Source organism: Rana temporaria, chromosome 7, assembly GCF_905171775.1.
Source record: "Rana temporaria chromosome 7, aRanTem1.1, whole genome shotgun sequence".
Classification (NCBI taxonomy): domain Eukaryota; kingdom Metazoa; phylum Chordata; class Amphibia; order Anura; family Ranidae; genus Rana; species Rana temporaria.
In genome coordinates, this window is record NC_053495.1 from 119264035 (window position 1) to 119286047 (window position 22013).

Consider the following 22013-nt stretch of genomic DNA (forward strand, 5'->3'; position numbering starts at 1 on the left):
CTTAGGTCTTCCAAAATAAAAGAGGGGTTTTGAAACAGTCCCAGACTACGCGTTTCGCCCTATCCAGGGCTTTGTCACAGTCATTAGGACTCAAAATTGAAAATGTATTTGAATTTGTCATCTCTGTGCTGCGCTCCTAGCAGCTGCAAACACTGAGGCTGGAGCACGTTTGGACACATACAGGAAAGTGTACAGGAGCCCAGGTGCCAGATATTAACTAGGAAGTGACATCAAACGCCATAGTGACGTCCTGGGTAATGTACTCCAATTACAATCAGCACGGTTGTTTTCTATGAATGCAGCTGGAAACAAAATTGCAAAATTTTAACCCTTGAAGCCCTGAACGATTGTGTGTGTGTTCATGCAGGCACTGGGAACATTTTTTTGCGTTGTGCTGTATACATTTGTTTATCTTTTCTACATAAAGAACTGGTTCTTCCGAACAAACTGAGATCTACTGAATGTTATTCCTCACAAACATTATGTGGAATTAGAATGGTAAACCTTTATGAGCGCAGAATTCCTTTTTGTTGTAAGCGAGTGCATTGTTGGTTCACTTACCCTTTCCTTCGATTTCCCTTCTAAAAGTTTTTTTTCTTTATCTGAATTTCTCACTTCCCGTTTCGCCTCAGTAAGCTTACCCCCATCACCCAAGCCATTCTAACTGGGGGTTAGTCAGCGTGATTGCCCCCTCCCTTGGGACTACATCCCTGCGGGGAGATGCCGGGAGGCTATTACACCGACAGTCCCGGGTCCCGATCGTTAGTATGAGACCCAGGGCTCTCAGTGAAACCCTGGTGTCTGTGCTGGAAGCGGGCTGTGTAGTGTGCTGCCAGCACAAAGGGAAGTACGCATATATGCAGCCCCACTAAAAAAGCCCACTTCCATAAGGGCAGCACATATGTGTGTGGTCGGCGCAAAGGGGTTAAATCCTCATACCAGACAGAGTCTTGTATTTGTTATACCATAGGCTTAGAGATCCAGTTGTATGTCAGATTAGAAACTATAAGGGAGGAACTAAAGCGCAGAGTGGATAGACTGACTCTGAGTTCCAGTGCCACAGTTTCAGTGCCACAACACAGCTCCTGCTGTGAGAAGCTCCATTCCAGGCTGGTTGGACAACAGTTGGAGGATCTCTCTGTGACCACAGATCTTGTCTTCAGGTCTCTGACACAAAGACAGATGTTGCATCATCCTCAGGGGCCCCTGCAACTGCACTTTGCTGAAATCCATCTGGAGGTATCTCTATGTACAACTATATATACCTAGGTACATGTATACAATTCCAGGACCAGGCACTTGCTAATAATATCTGTTTGTACATTGGATGTAAGTACTGTTATTAATCTTTCCTTATATAAAGCTTATTTTAGTTCTACACTGGGGTGCAATACTTATGGTTATGTTATATGCTGGTTGCAGTAGTTCTTCTGCTTCCAAAAATCTTGTTTTGATTATTGATTTATTTCCCAGGAAGGTATGAGTGGAGGAACTGCCAAATGTTTTATCAAGCCCACTCTTCCACTAAACAAAGGTTCTGGTTCTTCCCTTTTGTACCTACAGGTTTAGAGCAATATCTTGTTTGGGGAGAGCTATTTCTCATAGCCCCCCAAAACACATGTGCTGACAAACATTATGGCATAGATGTTTTTCACAGGTACCCAGCCCCACTTCCGGGAGGCCTGGTTGCAGCAAGATGCGGCAAAGTCCCCCAGAAAAATTAGCTTCCCTCTGACTTTCCCCACCTGGGCCATTGAGAAAGCTCAGTGCGCTTTACGCATGCACATTAGGCTTCACTGCCGGTTACCCTTACCACGAATGGTGGCGGCAGCACCCAAGAGCTGATGGAAACATTGACTGGGGTGCCGACATTGCTGGATTTCAGGACAGGTAAGTGTCCTATTATTAAAATTTTAATATCAATTTTTTAGTGGGGGGGGGGGGTGGAACTCCACTTTAAGTGAAAAAATAAGTACTTTTAAATAGAGGGTTGTATTTAGCGTAAAAACCCATAAAAATTAGGATATGTCCAGAATTGTGGAAAAGAGCTTTGAAACCAATAGAAAATCTTATATTAGCTCATCCATACTGATGAATCACAGGCTGGGGGTAAGTCGATGGCCTGGTTGTATTGCTTATCTACAGAAGAAAAAAGTTGACTCACTAACCTAGCTCTGTTCTCTGGCAGGGCAATGTAAATCTGAAGACTGTCTCAACAAAAATACAAATCCTTTGGCAGTATTTGTGTATTTAGTTGTTTGCCTGGAATTGCCTAATTGTTGTAGGCCAAGAAATATCCAATTCATTCAATGGTCTAAAGGGAGAAAAAAGAAGAGCTAGTCCCATAGCAGAATTTATTCTGCAACGGCTCTGCTCTCAAAGTGTCAAACAGTATTGATTAGCAGATGACAATGTACAGACTTTATCTGGCCAGCATAATCTGCCTTGGGGACATGAGATCCTGATGAAGGTGTCAGGAAACTGATCGGCTGATAACGTGCCTGTTTATATACATTGTAGCAATCTCATGAAGGATCTTCTCCTGTCACATTACAAAGACTCATTACACTATCTACTGATAAACGCCTGGTTTATAGATCCCAATCCATAATGCTGCCGATACATTTTTAATGAAAGCTGTAGAGAAAATGTCGATTATTCACTCTGATCTCTTTATAAGAGGTAGACTGTGAAACTCCCTTATAATGAAACTTGCATTTCTTTCTGTATTACCTCTCTGCAAAACTACTGTGATACATAAGACCACTGTACATTTAATATTTCTACAACCCAAGGCCAACCCTTTTATAAATGATTAACCACTAAGATCATTCTTAATAAATTGTTTAAAACACATTTAGATTTATGCTGCCTGCATAAATCTATAAGTTTTTGCAATGAAAAAAACATAAAGTATTTCACTTTTTAAAGCTTACTTAAACTAAAAGTTTTTAATGGTTGTTTTCTTTAGACAGCAACCAAAATCTAAAGAGAACAGACAGTTTTCTGTCAGCATGATGCAGAGAATGTCCCTTGTACTCTGTGGAAGCAGCAGTCGTTCTGCAGAGGTCCATTACAAAGTGCCTTTGTGTTCTAACTATTCACCTATAGAGACTGGTCATTATATATGACTGTGTGCAGTCATCAGTTTCTGAACCTTTACATAACAATTCCAGGAAGCAAGTAAATCCTGGCTCAGTAGGATGGCAGTGTTCTCTACTTGTGCATCATCAATCATATTGGAACTCCCAGGGCAGGTTTGAACTGATTGGTGGCTAGATACACATCTCAGTACTGAGATTTTTACTATCCGGCTGGGCTCACACTAGCTGCAGCCTTGGCTCGCAGCAAGGGGTCAGGTGCGTCCCTGTTCATCATTTCAAGTGCGAATTGGGTCTAAATGTTTGCCTAAATTCAGAAAGCCAAAGATGCACAGGACCCTTTTCCAGTGTGGACCGCACCTGCCCCGGAGCTGTGTGAACCTGCTCCATTGAGAGCCATACTTTCATGTGAATTGGATTCTGGGAAATCCGCATCCAGTTTGCATTAGTGTGAACCCAGCTTCAAGCTTTCTGCTTGAAAGAGCCAACAAAGAGGGTATTTCAGCATCAGAGACAGTAGACATGCCCGAATGACATCTAATGACTAACTATTGGGAATGTGGTGAACTGTACTACAGCAAAGTCTGGGTGAAAAATGAAAACACTGGGAATTAGAAATGAGAGAACCTCAGAAATGTTTGATCAGCTGTGGTTCAATCAAATTCGCCAACTTTTGAATTTTCTAACCAGAAGTCTCATTGTACTCTATGGAATTCTAATCCAGGCTGCAGAAAAGTTTGTACAGTATTACAGTGCACAAATCATACAAAACTGTGCAGAATGATTTGGGAAGGTCCTGGCAGCCATGCCTGACAAAATGATGAGGCTAAAAACAACTTGAGACACTTTCTTTAAAAATCCTATTAGGGATATAGTAGAGTAGGACTTGGTGGTAGTAGCCGTGGCAGTCAAACTAAAGATGTCAACAGCAACAGTAAACATAAGGTAGAAACAGACTTTGGTCCCTTTCTGACAGAAGTCATTTTGGAATCGGAAATTATAGAAATACCTCAAAATTTTTGATTTGACTAAAGATAACTGACTTTATGAAATTCAGTTCAAAGCTAAAGTCTTCCAAATTTCGAGATTACATTCATTAGGCACTTAGGCTGTGAACCTGCTATGAACTTTAGGGCTTATTTTAAAATTTCACAAGAGTGTGCCTATTAGGGATGAGCTTTATGTTTAAGTCGAACATGAGTTGGATTCGAACATTGGCTGTTCGCCCGTTTGCCGAGCTGCGAACAATTTGGGGTGTTCGCGGCAAATTTGAAAAGCAGCGGAACACCCTTTAAAAGTCTATGGGAGAAATTTAAAGTGCTAATTTTAAAAGTTAGTATGCAAGTTATTGTCATAAAAAGTGTTTTTGGGACCTGGGTTCTGCCTCTGGGACATGTATCAATGCAAAAAAAGTTTTAAAAACGGCTGTTTTTTCGGGAGCAGTGATTTTAATAATGCTTAAAGTGAAACAAAAAAAGTGAAATATTCCTTTAAATTTCCTACCTGGGAGGTGTCTATAGTATGCCTGCAAAGTAGCGCAAGTTCCCTGTGTTTATAACAGTCTCTTCACAAAATAAAATTTCTAAAGGAAAGCAAGTAATTTAAAACTACTCGCGGCTATAATGAATTGTCGGGTTTCAGCAATACAGATCATTGAAAGTCATTGAAAAATAATAAAAAAAAAGCGGGTTTGGTTTGGATTTTTTTGGGAAACCCCATGCCATTTTTTTATTATGGCACGGGGTTCCCCTTGAAATTCATACCAGACCTGAAGGGTCCGGTATGGACTTTTGGGGGGAACCCCACGCCATTTGTTTTTTTTTAAATTTGGTGTAGGGTTCCCCTTAAAATCCATACCAGACCTGAAGGGCCTGGTAATGGAATTTAGGGGGACCCCCACGTTTTTTTTTTTATTATTTTCCAATGACTTTCAAAGACTTTGATCTGTATTACCAGGACCCGACAATTCAGTATAGCTGCGAGTAGTTTTAAATGACTTTTTTTCCTTTAGAAATGTCATTTTGTGCAGAGACTGTTATAAACACGGAAACATGCGCTATTTTACAGGCATTCTATAGACACCCCCCATGTACGAAATTTAAAGGAATGTTTCACTTTTATTGTTTCACTTTAAGCATTATTAAAATCACTGCTCCTGAAAAAACTTTAGTTTTTAAAACTTTTTTTTGCATTGATACATGTCCCCTGTTGCAGGACCCAGGTCCCCAAACATTTTTTCTGACAATAACTTGCATATTAACCTTTAAAATTAGCACTTTTGATTTTTCATATCTGTGTCCCATACACTTTAACGGTGTTTGCGTGTTCGAACACATTTTTGGCCTGTTCGCATGTTCTGCTGCAAACCGGGGGGGTGTGCGGCTCATCCCTAGTGCCTATAAGGACATGTTGTGTAACATGCTTTTCATATGCATAGGAAAAGAAAGTCCTACATCATTCACTACAGATGCTGCCTGGCAGGGAAACCAAAATTATATTTTTGGGAGGGAACTCATATATTGCAACTCATATCATATAACACTTGTATCTTGTTTTGGAAAGAATGAGGAGAGTTAAAGCGGATGTCCGCTGAAAAAAAAATATTAAAAGCCAGCAGCTACAAATACTGCAGCTGCTGACTTTTAATATTAGGACACTTACCTGTCCTGGAGTCCAGCGCTGTCCACAGCAGAGGACGAGCGATCGCTCGTCACTCTGCTGCCCCCCGCCATCCTCGGTGAGGGAACCAGGAAGTGAAGCGCTCTGGCTTCACTGCCCGGTTCCCTACGGCGCATGCGCGAGTCGCGCTACGCCTGCCGATTGGCTCCCACTGTGTACTGGGAGCCGAGTGTTCCCAGAACACAACGGAGGGAGACGGGGACGGGAGGTGACGTCATGCCCGCAGTCTGCCCGAGACTGTGTGGCCGGAAGTGGGTGCAAATACCTGCCTTTAGACAGGTATCTGCACCCCCCTCCCCCTGAAAGGTGTCAAATGTGGTTCCAATCAGCGGGAGTTCCACTTTAGGGTGGAGCTCCGCTTTAACAGCCGTTGTCAGGTTTTAGTCCCCATTGAAAAGAATATCTCCCATCTCCTGTCTTTCTACATTCAGCTTTAAGGTATGTCAAATTTTAGTGCTAACATTCCTCTATGGCTGATGCAAGCTGGGCAAGGAAGGCTAAAAATAGTGTTTTTAGTGCTTCACACTGTTAATTTGTGTACATTTAACTTTACCCTCAGCTGTTACAAAACTTGCAACTAATCAATAATCCTAAATGGCTGCAAACACTTTGTGAATATCAATAACTAACCAGGAGATGAACATTTCTCTTGTTTAAGTACCTTTAGGTTAGAAAATTCTGAAATGCAATGGAGAAATGTGCAATTTTATACCTTGGCTAGCTTCAGTTGATGTATTTAATAATTTTTACTGTGAATGTTGGACAAATTTGTGAGCTATCATTGTGAATTTCACAAAATAGGGAATTGCAGTTAAGAATTACACTATTTGATAAATTCCCTGGCACCATGCAGATATTCACAATATTTATTAAATCAACTTATGCACACTATAAACTAGGTACAGAACATTATCCAGCTTGTCATTTAATGTAAACTGTAACCATATTAGGTCTGCTATGCTAAATGCAAATTTTTCACTAAACTAAAAAATGTGCTAAAAGGTAAAACAAAACACATTGTGAGGCACAGCTGAAAGCGCAGCACTAACTTACTTATCAATAACTTAACAATAATGGTAGAACTTCAATATTGCCACAATACCGGTCTCTGTGATATGAACATTCACATATAATATATGCTATATTACCAAACGTATTGGGACACCTGCCTTTACACGCACATGAACTTTAATGGCGTCTTAGTCCGTAGGGTTCAATATTAAGTTGGCCCACCCTTTGCAGCTATAATAGCTTCAACTCTTCTTGGAATGATGTCCACAAGGTTTAGGAGTGTGTCTATGGGAATGTTTGACCATTCTTCTAGAAGCGCATTTGTGGGGTCAAGCACTGATGTTGAACCAGAAGGACTGGCTCGCAGTCTCTGCTCTAATTCATCCCAAAGGTGTTCTACCAGGTTGAGGTCAGGACTCTGTGCAGGCCTTTCAAGTTCCTCCACCCCAAACTCGCTCATTTATGTCTTTATGGACCTTGCTTTGTGCACTAGTGTGCAATAGGGTTGCCACTCTTTCTTCAAGCCAAACCTGAACACTTTAGAAGTGCACAGCAAAAAAATGAGCATACAATATAGTATAGTAGCAGACCTGGGACACCTTTTGACATTTCAAAGAGAATGGTAATGTGACATGCATAATGCCCCCTCACCCTCCTATCAGGCCCTACTCTAAACCACATTCTTGTCTGAATATTGTGTCCAGACACGTGATTCAAAATCCCAACTGTCCAGGTGAATCCTAGACATGTGGCAACCCTAGTGCGCAGTCATTTTGGAACAGGAAGGGGCCATCCCCAAACTGTTCCCACAAAGCTGGGAGCATGAAATTGTCCAAAATGTCTTGGTATTCTGATGTCTTAAGAGTTCCCTTTACTGGAACAAAGAGGTCAATCCCAACCCCCAAAAAACAACCCCACTATAATCCCTTCTCCACTAAATGATTTGGACCAGTGCACAAAGCAAGGTCCATAAAGGCATGGATGAGTGAGCTTTGGGTGGAGGAACTTGACTGGCCTGCACAGCGGAGACTGTGAGCCAGGCCTTCCCGTCTACATCAGTGCCTGACCTCACAAATGTGCTTCTGGAAGAAAGGTTAAAAATTCCCATAGACACTATGCTAAACCTTGTGGACAGCCTTCCCAGAAGAGTTGAAGCTCTCCTAGCTGCAAAGGGTGGGCTAACTCAATATTGAACCTAGGGACTAAAACTGGGATGCCATTAAAGTTCATGTGCGTGTAAAGGCAGATGGCCCAATACTTTGGGTAATATAGTTTACTATATATTAAAAAAATATATTAATTGTTAGAAGAATGTGACAACAAATGCTAATTCTTCATCATATTAAAATAAGTGAATTACACTTATTGCTTATTATTTCAAATTCATAACAATATCATTCCATGCAGTTTCATGCAACCATTACAAAATCATTGTAAATTCCTGAATGTTAACTGATATCAGCATCTTACAATCCTCTGTACAGCAGCACTCAAGACTGGGAGTGGGAAGGTCAGCACTCTGAGTCAACTAGGAAGCAAGATTCAAATTACCTAATTTGTCTGTGCTGCACCTTCGTTGTCCATTTACAAGCTAAACTGCCCAGGCTGTACTTCTAAACTGCTGTAGAGGCAAATTAGGTCCCCAGCTTGGCTATGCAGTCTATTTGTAAATGTCAGAAGTGGGCAGACAAAATTGCTAAATTTTTAGTAAGAAAATGGCCCCCATAATTGTAGTTCAACTGTATATGTATTTATGTATTTTCCCGGATTGCAGATTTAAGCTAAAATTCTTGAATAAGGCAATGTTCTGCAAACATTTAATGGAACATTCTGTAGATGTCTGGATTTTACTAAGGTAATTGATACTGTACCCCATAAAGTCTTCATTTACAAACTAAGGTATTTTGGCATTGTTGACATTGTATGAATAGAAAACTAGTTTCAGGACCAGAGGGTAGTCATTAATGGCATACTTTCTGAATATTCTAGAGTTGTAAGCAGAGTACCCAAGGGCTCAGTCCTGGAACCAATTCTGATTAACTTGTTCATAAATTATATACTTGTGAATAGTTCAGTATCAGTTTTTGCTGATGATAAAAAAAGCTAAGTAGCAACTTCACAACAGGATATACTACATTTACAAGAAGACTTAATATGAATTGAGGGGTGAGCAGCGATGTGGCAGATAAGGGTTTATTATTGAATAATGTAAAGTAATGCACTTGGGAGCTCAGAATATGCATGCAAGTTGCATGCTAGGGACAACCACTGGGGTAATCAGGGATGGAAAAGGATCTGGGTGTCCTAGTAGATAACAGACACAGAAATAGCATGCAATGCCAAGCTGCAGCAAACAAGCCTAGCAGGCTATTAGCATGCATTAAAAAGGGTATTTACTAAAGAGATAAAGCTAAAACTCTACCACTTGACAAAACTCTGGCTCGGTCACATCTTGAGTGTGCCTTTCAGAGAGGGGCAATAAAGCTAATAAAAGGAACTTCAGTTATGAGGAATAACTACAATCAATAAATGTATTCCCCCTGAGAGAAGTACAAATACACTTGAGGGAGGACTCTAGCATTGAGAGGAAATAATTTAACCTAAAGTCTCTAAAGAGGACATGCAGCCAAACAATTAAGTTGGACAAGAAGCTGTTCAAACTCAAACTACGATAAGGGTTCTTCACTGTTAGGCCTCATACACACGACCGTTTTCCTCAATAGAATCCATCAAGAAACTTGGTGGAAGAGCTTTTTTGCCGAGGAAAACAGTGGTGTGTACGTTTTTCACCGAGGAAACTGTCGAGGAAAAAAACAAGTTCTCTTTTTCCTCGACTGGAGTCTCAATTTCCTCGTCGTATTCCTCGTCGGGCTGGTTTTCGACGAGAAACGCGAGCGTGTGTATGCTAAGAAACCCGCGCATGCTCAGAATAAAGTATGAGACGGGAGCGCACATTCGGTAAAAGTAGCGTTTGTAATGGAGATAACACATTTTTCACGCTGTAACAGTCTTTTCCGACGAGTTCCTCGGTCATGTGTACGAGGCCTGAGAGCGATAAGGATGTGGAACTCCCTTTCACAATTAGTGGTGTCAGCAGGGAGTGTAGATAACTTCAAAAAACATTTAGATATGTTTCCTAGTGGGCACAATGTACATGGATATCGAAAATAGTGGTCACACGTACACAAACACACACACTCTCAAGTTGAACTGGAATGATTAATGAATTTTTTCAACCTTACCAACTTTGTAACTATGAATAAACATAATTTCTAAAACATTAAACAGTTAGTTACAACACTTAAATTAGTGTTTGATCTAATCTTACAATGAATGTAATGAATAAAATCTCTTACCATAGCACAGAAAGGCTCTGGAGGGTCCCCACAGGTGCTATTTGGGGGATCCAGCTTTACCTTCAGATATGGTGTCATGTCTCTAGATTCTGGCTGACAAGCCATATATTCCCACACAATTACTTCGTCAGACTTTGTTTGTGTCTTACACATGTCATAGTGTCCATGCTGCATTGCTATAGAGACTGCCACCCACAGGGTGTGGAGACTGAGCACCAAGAAAAGGTACATATTGAGATTCTTTGTTGTTGACCACTCTTGAAGAATGCAGAAACTCCCAAGATGTTAATAAGTAATTACAACTTGATTTTGGGAGATATATTTCTACAGTATAGTTCAGGATATTGATGGAGAACCAACATTCTCTATCCACCTTGCAATACGGATCATGAATATATCACTGGCCTATTTTTATCAGATCCATGAACTTGAAATAAATGAAACGTCAAAATTCTTCTCTGGTAATTGGAGTCAATTAAATGCTTGTGCACAACAGTAATTTCCTTTGCCGGTTATTGAGATTTTTGTTAGGCCTTTGATTTTTAACTACCTTTTATAGTAGTTGTCTTGCTATTCCTTTAATGTCCAGAGAAAGTTCTCAGAAATATGACAATGACACAAAAAGGGAAGTCTTATATCTCACAGATGATAAACCAAAGTGCATCCTTTGTTCCAAGGTTGGGATTTAGTTCAGATGAGATTACCTCAGCACTTGATATGAATCAATCTTCCTCTAGCTTTGGCTTTTCCACCTTTGAAAAAGAGAAAAAATCAGGTTGAGTTTATTGTCTAAAAAATCAATGTTTTTCTGTAACAGCACACAGTCTGACATTTGATGGATCTTATCAATAAGGACAACAGATAATCATTCAGCGAGAGGTTCTTGTGGTTTAAGCCATGTGTAAGAAAAGAGTCGTGGATTTAAAAATAGATGTATAATGCCATATCGTATTCTTAAGCCACTAACCTTACCAACAGCTAAAATGATAATTTACACAATATGACTCTATTGCTATTTTTCAAAATGAAAAAGGATCAAAGTACCGTACTTGTATATTAGAAGCAGAGCAATTGAAAGTGATGCGATTGCAAATCATTGGAATAAAGATGTATTCTCTTATTACAGTTATGATCTTGAACTGAGAAAGAATAAAAATAATGCCAATTTGGTATAGCCTTCCTTGAGCTTTTAATAGTTTTGTCAGTACATACAGTTTATGGGGTTGACTTACTAAAACTGGAGAGAGAAAAATCTGGTGTAGCCATGCATGGTAGACAATCAGCTTCTAACTTCTTCAATTACACTTTAATATAAAACCTGGAAGCTGACTGGTTTCTAGGCATAGCTGCACCAGATTTTGCACTGCTCAGTGTTAGTAAATGAACCTCTATGTGTTATAACATTTGTCTTATTTACAGATGACTATTCTTTCATTTCCAGTCCCCCTCCACACCAAAGAGAGATAGTGCAGACTCCTAAATATTGTGAATGCCTATATGTGTGCCTGTCTTAGTGAAAATGTTGACATAAGCCAGCAATATCAATAGCAATAGAGCAGATTTCTACTGGGACACAGTAAGTTAGAAATAAAGATATCTTCTATCTGCAGTCAATAGAATACAAACCATATGTGTTTTAGAAATCTGTATTTGAATGGGTGATTGTTGAACAGAAGTGTTTCCACTGAGGTGGTACACTGGAGTTTGGGCTCTACACCACGAACTACCTTTGCCGGGTTCTCAGTACAATTTTTTTTTTAAAAGGGTTCCTTCACATTCCTTGACTACTAACCATAACCCCAACCCCTAGGCAGGCCATAGAATAGATTTTGCGATTTTCTTTTCTGCAACCATGGCTTGCAGGAAATTAAATCTTCCCGCAGAGCTATTGTGCTCTCCCGGAGGGGGGAACACAGCAATCACTGTTAGTGGCTATAGCCAGTGTCAATAATTGCATGCTTGAAATCCGACATGTTGGTTGTACACAAGTCGATCAATGAATCAGCTTGTGTACAATCAGCTTGCCCATAGATGGATCTAATCTCGGCCAGACCCTGTTGAATCAGCCGAAATTCGGACCGCCTCTATGGCCAGCTTTAGACTGACCCTTAAGATGTCCATACATCTTGAATCTTCTTTAGCTCTTTAAAACGATGTAGTTGAAGCTCTACCTAAATTATCTATCAGTAATAATTTTTGAAGTATACAAACATGGAATCCACTTTATTCATCTTTGAGTATAAGATCTTTTATTGTGAAATTTATTATTCTAGAGTCATGCCTTTCACAGCATAGTAGTTTCCATTTAACTTTGACAATGTTGAAGGTTTTAAAAATGATATGCCTACTAAAGTGGATATATTAGATCCTTCAAGGATAACAACTGTCTTTAACCACTTTGCGCCCGCCCCAGGAAGTGGTTCAGTTATCTTGAGTGGGCGTCATATGACATAAGCAGCTATGGCACGCAGTGTGGCGATTGGTGGTGTGGTGTGTCAGTCTGACACACCACATCTCCGATCTAGGTAAAGAGCCCAATCACAGCTGATCACAGTGTAAACAAGAAAAAACGTGTATCAGCTTTTCCTCTACTTGCGCTGACAGACGCGAGTAGAGGAGAGCAGATTGGCTGCTCTCCTGATGAGGGGGGGGGGGGTGTCTGTTTGTTTAACATATGTAGGCTTTCCTTGTATAAATAAAATCATCCACAATCTAAACCTAACCTAGCCATTGAAATTAATCCTTAACCCTAGCCAAGAAACAAAAGCTGGGTATACACATATTTAAATTTGGCCAGTTCCGCAGTTAAACAGTCCTGGTTGGAAACCAGCAATCATTCAGCACTTGCAGGCAATGCACAACACCTAATCCTGAATCACACCCTAACCATAACTCTGTAAACTAATGCTTTCAATAACCACTCACCTTACCTCTGAAATGAAATCTAACACCCTGATACTTACTCCTAGTATGTAACCCTAACTATAACCTTATCTTATCTCCTAGCATGAATATACAGCTACAGATTTGTATTTGGACTCCCTTGTCCTGAAATTTCAGCACACTAACTAGTTGGTTCTGTGACCAATGCTACCTGCATGAAAATCCTTTGCTGAACACAGATAATATTAAGTGCAATTTATCCCTGCATTTATGTTAGTTGGTGCTGTAGGGTTCTTTGATGTTTAGTGTATAACTAAAGGCAACATTTCTTTTTTAGTTTTGAGTAAAGTAGAGAGGGATTAAAACGCCTGCTAGTCTGTGCCTCTGTTAGGGAGATTCACCCAATTCTATTTGTCCTGTTTACCATTATCCTTGAAAGTAAAATAACAGGATTCTCCCCAGAAAAGTAATAGAGGGAAAATCTTCCAGTGGGGATCACCAAAGAATTCCCTTACATTAGGGAATTTCTCTCACCTCCTATTTGGCTACTGGACAGGAACTGAAGGGAAATCTCTGAAATGGGACTCCGCGAAAAATCTGACAGGGGTTATGACCCTCCCTTACGCTATCCAAAAAAAAAGTTTTGCTTCTAGTTTAACTATAGATTAAACATTATACGCCATTATCTGCGCTGATCTTTCTAAGTGGAGTAGAATTTGGTAACCACTGTGAACTAATAGAAGACCTTCTCTAGCCATATGGGCTGGAACAAATATTCTTCTGAGGTTCTTTGAAATGTCTTTTAACCTCCCTGGCGGTCTTCCCGAGACTGACACGGGGTTAGATTTTCTTGCTACTATCGGTAACCCCGTGTCAGTCACGGGCTTGCCTCGCTAGATCCACAGGCACTTTTTACTTACCTTGTCCCTGGATCCAGCGATGCCACCGCGCTGTGTGAGCGAGCAGGACCTCGCTCGATTCACATAGTGCCTCCGTGTGACGCCGATCTCCGTTCCCTGCGACGTTACGACGCACGGGGACGGAGAACGGCGCCAAATTCAAATAAGTAAACAAACACCTTACATACAGTATACTGTAATCTTATAGATTACAGTACTGTATGTAAAAAAAACACACCCCCCCTGTCCCTAGTGGTCTGCCCTGTGTCCTGCATGTCATTTTATATAATAAAAACCTTTTTTTCTCCCTGCAAACTGTAGATTGTCCATAGCAACCAAAAGTGTCCCTTTATGTCAAAAATAGTTTTAGATCAGCTAAAAAACAGCGATAATAAATTATAATCACTTGCAGAATTGTGCGATAGCGATTTGTGGGGAAATTCGTCATAAAAAAATAAAAGTAATGACAGCGACAATTCTGCAACTGAGCAAATTTCAGTGATTTTGATTTGATTACATTATTGAATAATTTTTATTATAATTATATTATTATTTGTTATAATTATTTATAATTATTTATTATATTATAATTTATAATTTTGTTTTTAAAAAAATGTAATACACGGGATGCCTATTAGAATCTTGTTTGGTCAGATTTAAGTGAGTTATTTCTAAAAATTACAGACCTACAATATAAAACGCCAAATTTCCTTGCAAATAATGGTACCGCTTTTAGCATGTTTTTTCTGAAAGAATCATACCGCCAGGGAGGTTAATTGGGCTTTATTGTACTTCTTCCATATTCTGTTGTGAAGAGCAGTTGGATTTTTTTTTTTTTCGTGACAGTTCAAACCTTCTCCAGTGTTAATTTTGGCAGCAAATTTCATATTTGTTTTAGACTTATGCCACGTACACACGACCGTTATTCATGTCATGGAAAAAAACAAAGTTTTTCTCGATGTAATTCCTCTGAAGCCTGACTTGCATATACACGGTCGTGAAAAAAAAATACTCGAGCAAAGCGTGGGCTGCTTATGCTAATTTCCCCATCTCATAACTTCCTTCTGAGCATGCACGTTTTTTTCCCGCTCGTTAAAGCGCACACACGACCGTTTTTCACAACGTGAAAAATGACGAGAAAAAATAGAGCAGGTTCTAAAATTTTAATGCCTATTTTTCTCATTGAGAAAAATGCTCTGGAGCCTACACACGTTTTTCATGACCAATTAAAAAAATAGAATTTTTCTTGTCGTGAAAAACGGTCGCGTGTACGCGGCATTAGTCTTAAGACTAGAATGGCATTTTAGTTTTAGTCCCATTTTAGTCTTCTGCAATTGTTTTAGTATTAGTCATATTTAGTTAACTAAATCTCCAGTACATTTTAGTCGACTAAAATCATTTTAGTCAACTAAAACTCATGTTGTTCATCTAAAATTTAATGGATGTAGTTACATTTTAATGCATTATTTAAAGGGTCACTAAAGGAATTTTTTTTTTAGCTGGTTTTATGTCCTCATGTCCTCATTGTTCGTTTTTGCTTTGATGTTGCTGTAATTCCTCTCTGTTCTGGACACTTCCTGGTTGTCTGTTTCCTGATCACCACAGTACTGGGAGATTTCTCACTGTGGTGACTAATCAAGGAGGTGTGTCTAAAACCCCTTAGCACCAATTCAGTTTCATTTTCTAAAACCTTCACTGCCCTCTATTGGCTCTTTGTCTCTGTACATCAGAGAACCAGGAAACAACAGCAAAAACGAAACTAAACTGTAGGTACATTATATGATTGGTTTTTATCAATTTTTAATCATTTTTAAAAGGAATCAGTTAACTATTATGTCTCTATACCCTGTAAACAGTCATTTCAGCAAAAAAATTGTTTTCCTTTAGTGACCCTTAAAGCATTTCTCTACAATTTCCAAACTCATTATATACTACGGAAGTGAAAAATCGAATATGTTATTATTTATGGTATTGAGGTATGAACATGCACTACAGACCAGTGTTAATTTTGATATCAAATTTCAATTTAGTTTTAGTCTTTTGACTAAAATGGCATTTTAGTTTTAGTCCCATTTTAGTCTTTTGACTAAAATACCATTTTAGTTTTAGTCATCTGAATTGTTTTAGTTTTAGTCATATTTTAGTCGACTAAAATGTTTTAGCCGGTTTTATTCGACGAAATTAACAATGACGATATCTGATTTCAATTACCCTCATTTCAATGTGATTACCTCAGATGTTCTTTTTTTTTGTTTGCCAACAAGGACCTTGACTGTTTAACCCTTCATGTGTCATGATGGTCTACATTCCACTACAATGGTCTAACCAGCATTTTGTTTTTCAAACGCAAGTCTTCATCATAGAAAGTACTGTATTGTTGAACCGGCGTACTAATATGACCACAATTACCTTTTCAATGCACTGATGAAATGCATAGTGTAGGCTTAAAATTTGACCGAAGTCACCAGAATTGTATACTTTTGGAAAGTAAAAAGCTTATAGAATTAAAAGAGATTATGTTTGAATAAAATTATAGCAGCATTGTTTTTAATGAAAGCACACACCATAAAATTTCCAAAATCCCTGGTAAAAGATTAAACTGGGTGAAGTTAGGAAATAACAATAAATACCTGTACATAACAGACATGACATTAAAAACTATTTACTGTGTGCCATAAATAGTCTTAAACTAAAATGACACTCTTGAAAAGGGCATTCTTAAGCCTCAATGTGTGAAGGGATAACAAATGTGTGTGGCTCAGTAAGAGTTTTATGTTCATCTGTCCATTGTAATTGCAGTATGTCTCGGTGCAAGTAATTAGGTATGCATTATCTGTGCATTTTTTTACATTTTTTTACATTTCTCATTTTGTTACATTTTATACTTTTTTTTTTAATAATGCCACAAGGGAATCACTTCTATGTGACAGCATAGCTTTGCCCTCATCAAAGTACCTTACATCTCTTACAGTGTTAAAAAATGATATTAAAAAACGATGAATTGTCAATAAGATCAGCTTTTCACTCCTAAGGGAAGCAAATTGCAACATCCCCTCATTGAGGCAGTGCAGTCATTCCTCTCCCTCCTAAGCTGGCCATACACTGAACAAATTTTACCTGGCACCTAATGAACTGGCAGAAATTTGATCAATGGGCAGCCATGTTGGCAACGCACCAGCCGACATCCTTTGATTGAAAAATCAAAGTAGCTGGGTTGAAAATTGTTGGCCCAACAGTGCCTGCATCCAATCCATAGTAGGAGATTGGTCCACTTGCACTGTTTACTATTATTACAGAACTATTCAGAACTGAGCACTCCTAAGATAATTTATTGTAAGAGGAGACCAAAAAGGTTAATCAAGTCCCCTCTGCTCTGTATTCTTCGCACAGCTGTTCCTTATGACTGTGTGTTCAAACCCATAACACTATGCCATTCTCTGGCTATCTAAGCTAGGAACAGCTGTTAAATCAAAGGAGAGTAAGACCCTATTCTCACTGAGGAGTTTTTTAGGCGGTACAGCACTAAAAACAGCGCTGCTATACCGCCTGAAAAAATCCTGCCCAGCAACCTCAACCAGAGGGCTTTCACACTGAGGCGATGCGCTGGCAGGAGAGAAAAAAATCTCCTGTCAGCAGCATCTTTGGAGCGGTGAGAGGAGCGGTATGTATACCGCTCCTTCCCATTTAACCTCCCTGGCGGTATGATTCTTTCAGAAAAAAGGTGCTGAAAGCGGTACCATTATTTGCAAGGAAATTTGGCGTTTTATATTGTAGGCCTGTAATTTTTAGGAATAACTCACTTAAATCAAGAGACTAGTAGGCATCCCAGGTATGACATTTTTTTAAAAACAAAATTATAAATTATAATATAATAAATAATTATAAATAATTATAACAATTAATAATAATATAATTATAATAAAAATGATTCAATAATGTAATCAAATTAAAATCACTGAAATTTGCTCAGTTGCAGAATTGTCGCTGTCATTATTTTTTTTTTTATGACAAATTTCTCCACAAATTGCTATCGCACAATTCTGCAAGTGATTATAATTTATTATCGCTGTTTTTTAGCTGCTCTAAAACAATTTTTGACATAAAGGGACATTTTTGGTTGATATGGACAATCTACAGTTTTCAGGCAGAAAGAAATGTTTTTATTATATAAAAGTACATGTAGGACACTGGGCAGACCACTAGGGACAAGGGGGGTGTGTATTTTTTACATACAGTACTGTAATCTATAAGATTACAGTATACTGTATGTATAGTGTTTGTTTACTTTTTTGGATTTGGCGCCGTTCTCCGCTCCCGTGCGTCGTAACGTCGCAGGGAACGGAGATCGGCGGCATAGGAGGACGCTGTGTGAATCGAGCGAGGTCCCGCTCGCTCACACAGTGCGGTGGCATCGCTGGATCCAGGGACAAGGTAAGTAAACAGTGCCTGTGGATCCAGCGAGGCGAGCCCGAGTCTGACTCGGGGTTACCGCTCGCAGCATGAAAATCTAACCCCGAGTCAGACTCGGGAATACCGCCAGGGGGGTTAAAACAATGGGAAACCACGGTAATACCGCCCACAATGCGCCTTTGCAGAGGCGCATTGCGGGCGGTATTAACCCTTTATCGGCCGCTAGCGGGGGTTAATACCGCACCGCTAGCGGCCGAATCCCGCGGCAAATCCGACGGTACAGAGGCGCTAAAAATAGCGGCGCTATACCGTCGGATTTGCTGCGGGATTCGGCCGCTAGCAGTGCGGCATTAACCCCCGCTAGCGGCCTATAAAGGGTTAATACCGCCCACAATGCGCCTCTGCAAAGGCGCATTGCGGGCGGTATTACCGCGGTTTCCCATTGTTTTAAATGGGAAGGAGCGGTATACATCCATTGAATCCTCTCCAAAGGTGCTGCTGACAGGAGATTTTTTTCTCTCCTGCCAGCGCATCGCCTCAGTGTGAAAGCCCTCTGGTTTTCACATTGAGGTTGCTGGGCAGGAGTTTTTCAGGCGGTATAGCAGCGCTACTTTTAGCGCTGTACCGCCTGAAAAACTCCTCAGTGTGAAAGGGGTCTTACTCTCCTTTAATGTAACAGCTGTTCCTAGCTTAGATAGCCAGAGAATGGTATAGTGTCATGGGTTTGAACACACACCACCGTGGCTCCCGCCCCATTGTGAAAGGGGCCTTAGGCTGGGTTCACATTGCTGTGCAGAGCACATGCGATGTCTGTGCGATCCAAATTCAGCCATACAAACTGTATGGCTAAAATCACATCGCATTCCCACCAAAATGGTGCAGGACCCTTTTTTTGGCCTCCAATGAAATCAGGTTGCATGGGTGTTCACACCTACGCGATCTGATTCCTGCACCTTTTAACAGTTCGCCCTGCGATCTACAAACTGATCTGAGGTGTCATTTACATTACATTAAGAGAAAAGAATAAAAAAAAGAGGGAGGGCGCACTGACCTAGTGCATTATCATAAGAGATTTTTATTTTAGTAAAAACAAGTGATTTATACTCACAAACGAGAGTTTGAATACAGCTTTGTCAATTAATCAGACCGGTCTTCTTGGTCCCTGCCAGCAAGACTTGATGATACCGAGGATTCAATGGCACCCTTTAGCGGCGGAACGGCTAACGTTTCTGGGGCGCACCCCTTTCTTCAGAGCCTGAGAGGTCTGTTATGGCTGTCTCCAGAAAGCCCTCCAGTGTATATATGTGTGTGGGTGTGTGTATAGAGAGTTAGCAAATCCCACCCCCAAATAATCTATTGATGTACCTGGCATTAGTATTATGAATTATCATACTAATTTTATTAAATGTAAATGTTGAAATTCTAAACATTTGAAATTTCAAATGTTGGGTTGTGTATTCAAATTTTGAGCATTTTTTTTTATATATTCTAGAAAGGTTTATCTAATAATATAATTTTTTATAATTTTTTAGTAATTTATTAATCCATTATATTATATTATATCTGTATGTATTGAATATTAGGCAATACTGGATGTTCCTTCCTTCAGGTTCCACCCACTGTGTGCATACCATATAGCTTTAGCTATAGATGGAGTTCCAGCTTTGTGATATAATATAGTACAATATTGTATGGCTATGTTGCCCTATGCCTGTGTGTGTGTGTGTGTGTGTGTAGATATGCACTGAGGGCCTGTGAGTTAGCCGTTCCGCCGCTAAAGGGTACCATTGAATCCTCGGTATCATCAAGTCTTGCTGGCAGGGACCAAGAAGACTGGTCTGATTAATTGACAAAGCTGTATTCAAACTCTCGTTTGTGAGTATAAATCACTTGTTTTTACTAAAATAAAAATCTCTTATGATAATGCACTAGGTCGTGCGCCCTCCCTGTTTTGTTTTTTCTTTTCTTAGTCTGTGAACAGCCATGGTTCAGAGGAGGGCTGCAAGACCTGTCATTTTATCTTACGATTGGACTGCATTACCCCATAACAAAAACACCAGAGCGCAGGAGAATTTTTTGTATTATTTACATTACATTGACATTCCCAGCAGTTTTCAGATGTCAGTGTGAACCAGTGTGTGTGATTCAGGTGCCATGCGGGAACCAGCACTGAATCGCAGGGTTTCCCGCATCACACCAGTGTGAACTGGGACTGTAATTGGTACTAAAGTCATACATTTTTGTTTTTTTTTACCTTAATGCATTCTATGGAAGGTAAAAAAACTTGTAGTGTCTGTTTCTCCTCCCTTCCATACTTAAAATTTCCCTGAATTTAGTATTGAACTAGCACCGTGCTTATTTGCAGAGGAAGAACAAGTGGGTGGGGCCGAGCAACGCTATGTGTGTTAGTGGACACACACGGCCCAGCTTCGGCACGATCCCACGGTTGCACATGCAGCAGAGGAAGGAGCGCCAGTGGAGGACCCCTAATGAGGAGGTTCAGGATGCTCTGTGCAACACCATTGCACAGAGAGGACAAGTATAACATGTTTATTAATTTAGGAAACAACTTTTCAATCACTTTAAAGTGGATGTAAACCCTCCATACACCCAGTGAAGTGAACAGCCTCAGATGATACACAGAGAATTACCAAATCTCCCTATATAGGTTTTATATGTATATCTGCTCTGTTCACATTTATATACAGTTTAGAAAGTTGAGATCATGTTCAGGAGATTTTCTCTTCCTGGTTAACACAGAGGGGCAGATCCACATACATACGCTGCGCCCGGCGCAGATGTCAGATACGCTACGCCGCTGTAAATTACTTTGACTTGGTTTGAATCCTCAACGAATTTGCGCCATAAGTTACGGCGGCATAGTGTATCTCTCGCGGCGTAAGGGCGCGAAATTCAAATTGGGCGGGTAGGGGGCGTGTTTCATTTAAATGAAGCGCGTCCCCGCGCCGAACGAACTGCGCATGCCCCGTCTGTCAAAACTCCCAGGGTGCATTGCTCCAAATGACGTCGCAAGGACGTCATTGTTTTCGACGTGAACGTAAATGGCGTCCAGCCCCATTCACGGACGACTTACGCAAACGACGTAAAATTTTCAAAATTATACGCGGGAACGACGGCCATACTTAACATTGAGTACGCTAACAGATAGCAGCTTTAACTATACGCCGGAAAAAGCCGAACGGAAACGACGTAAAAAAATGTGACGGCAGCTCGTACGTTCGTGGATCGTCAGAAATAGCTAATTTGCATACTCAACGCGGATTACGACGGAAACGACACCTAGCGGACGTCGAAAAATTGCATCTAAGATCGGAAGGCGTACGAAGACGTACACCTGTCGGATCTAACCCAGATGCCGTCGTATCTTGTTTTGAGGATTCAAAACAAAGATACGACGCAGGAATTTTGAAATTACGCCGGCGTATCAATAGATACGCCGGCATACTTTCTTTGTGGATCTACCCCAGAGTGTGATGTCTGGGCATACAGCCAAGATAGCTAACATTGCTGATTGGAGGAAAGGCACACACTCCCTCTCATCATAGGCAGAGACTCTCAGAGCTGTTTTGTAATAGGAGCTGCTCTCCGCTACTCTATTTTAGCAACCTCCTTTGACAAAAGATTTAGGCTGCTTTTGTCTAAAAAGTCAAAAA

At 40.2% G+C, this 22013-nt stretch overlaps 1 protein-coding gene across 6 annotated transcripts in view; it reads right to left on the reverse strand.

Moving 5' to 3' along the window:
* NTNG1 (netrin G1) overlaps positions 1 to 22013 on the reverse strand; it is a 390080-nt gene that overhangs the window by 331900 nt on the left and 36167 nt on the right. For all 6 annotated transcript variants that reach the window (XM_040359900.1, XM_040359899.1, XM_040359901.1 and 3 more), the window contains exon 2: positions 10148 to 10899. In XM_040359900.1, coding sequence (XP_040215834.1) covers positions 10148 to 10378 — 231 coding nt within the window. In that variant the 5' untranslated portion in view covers positions 10379 to 10899. The remainder of the gene's footprint in view (positions 1 to 10147; positions 10900 to 22013) is intronic.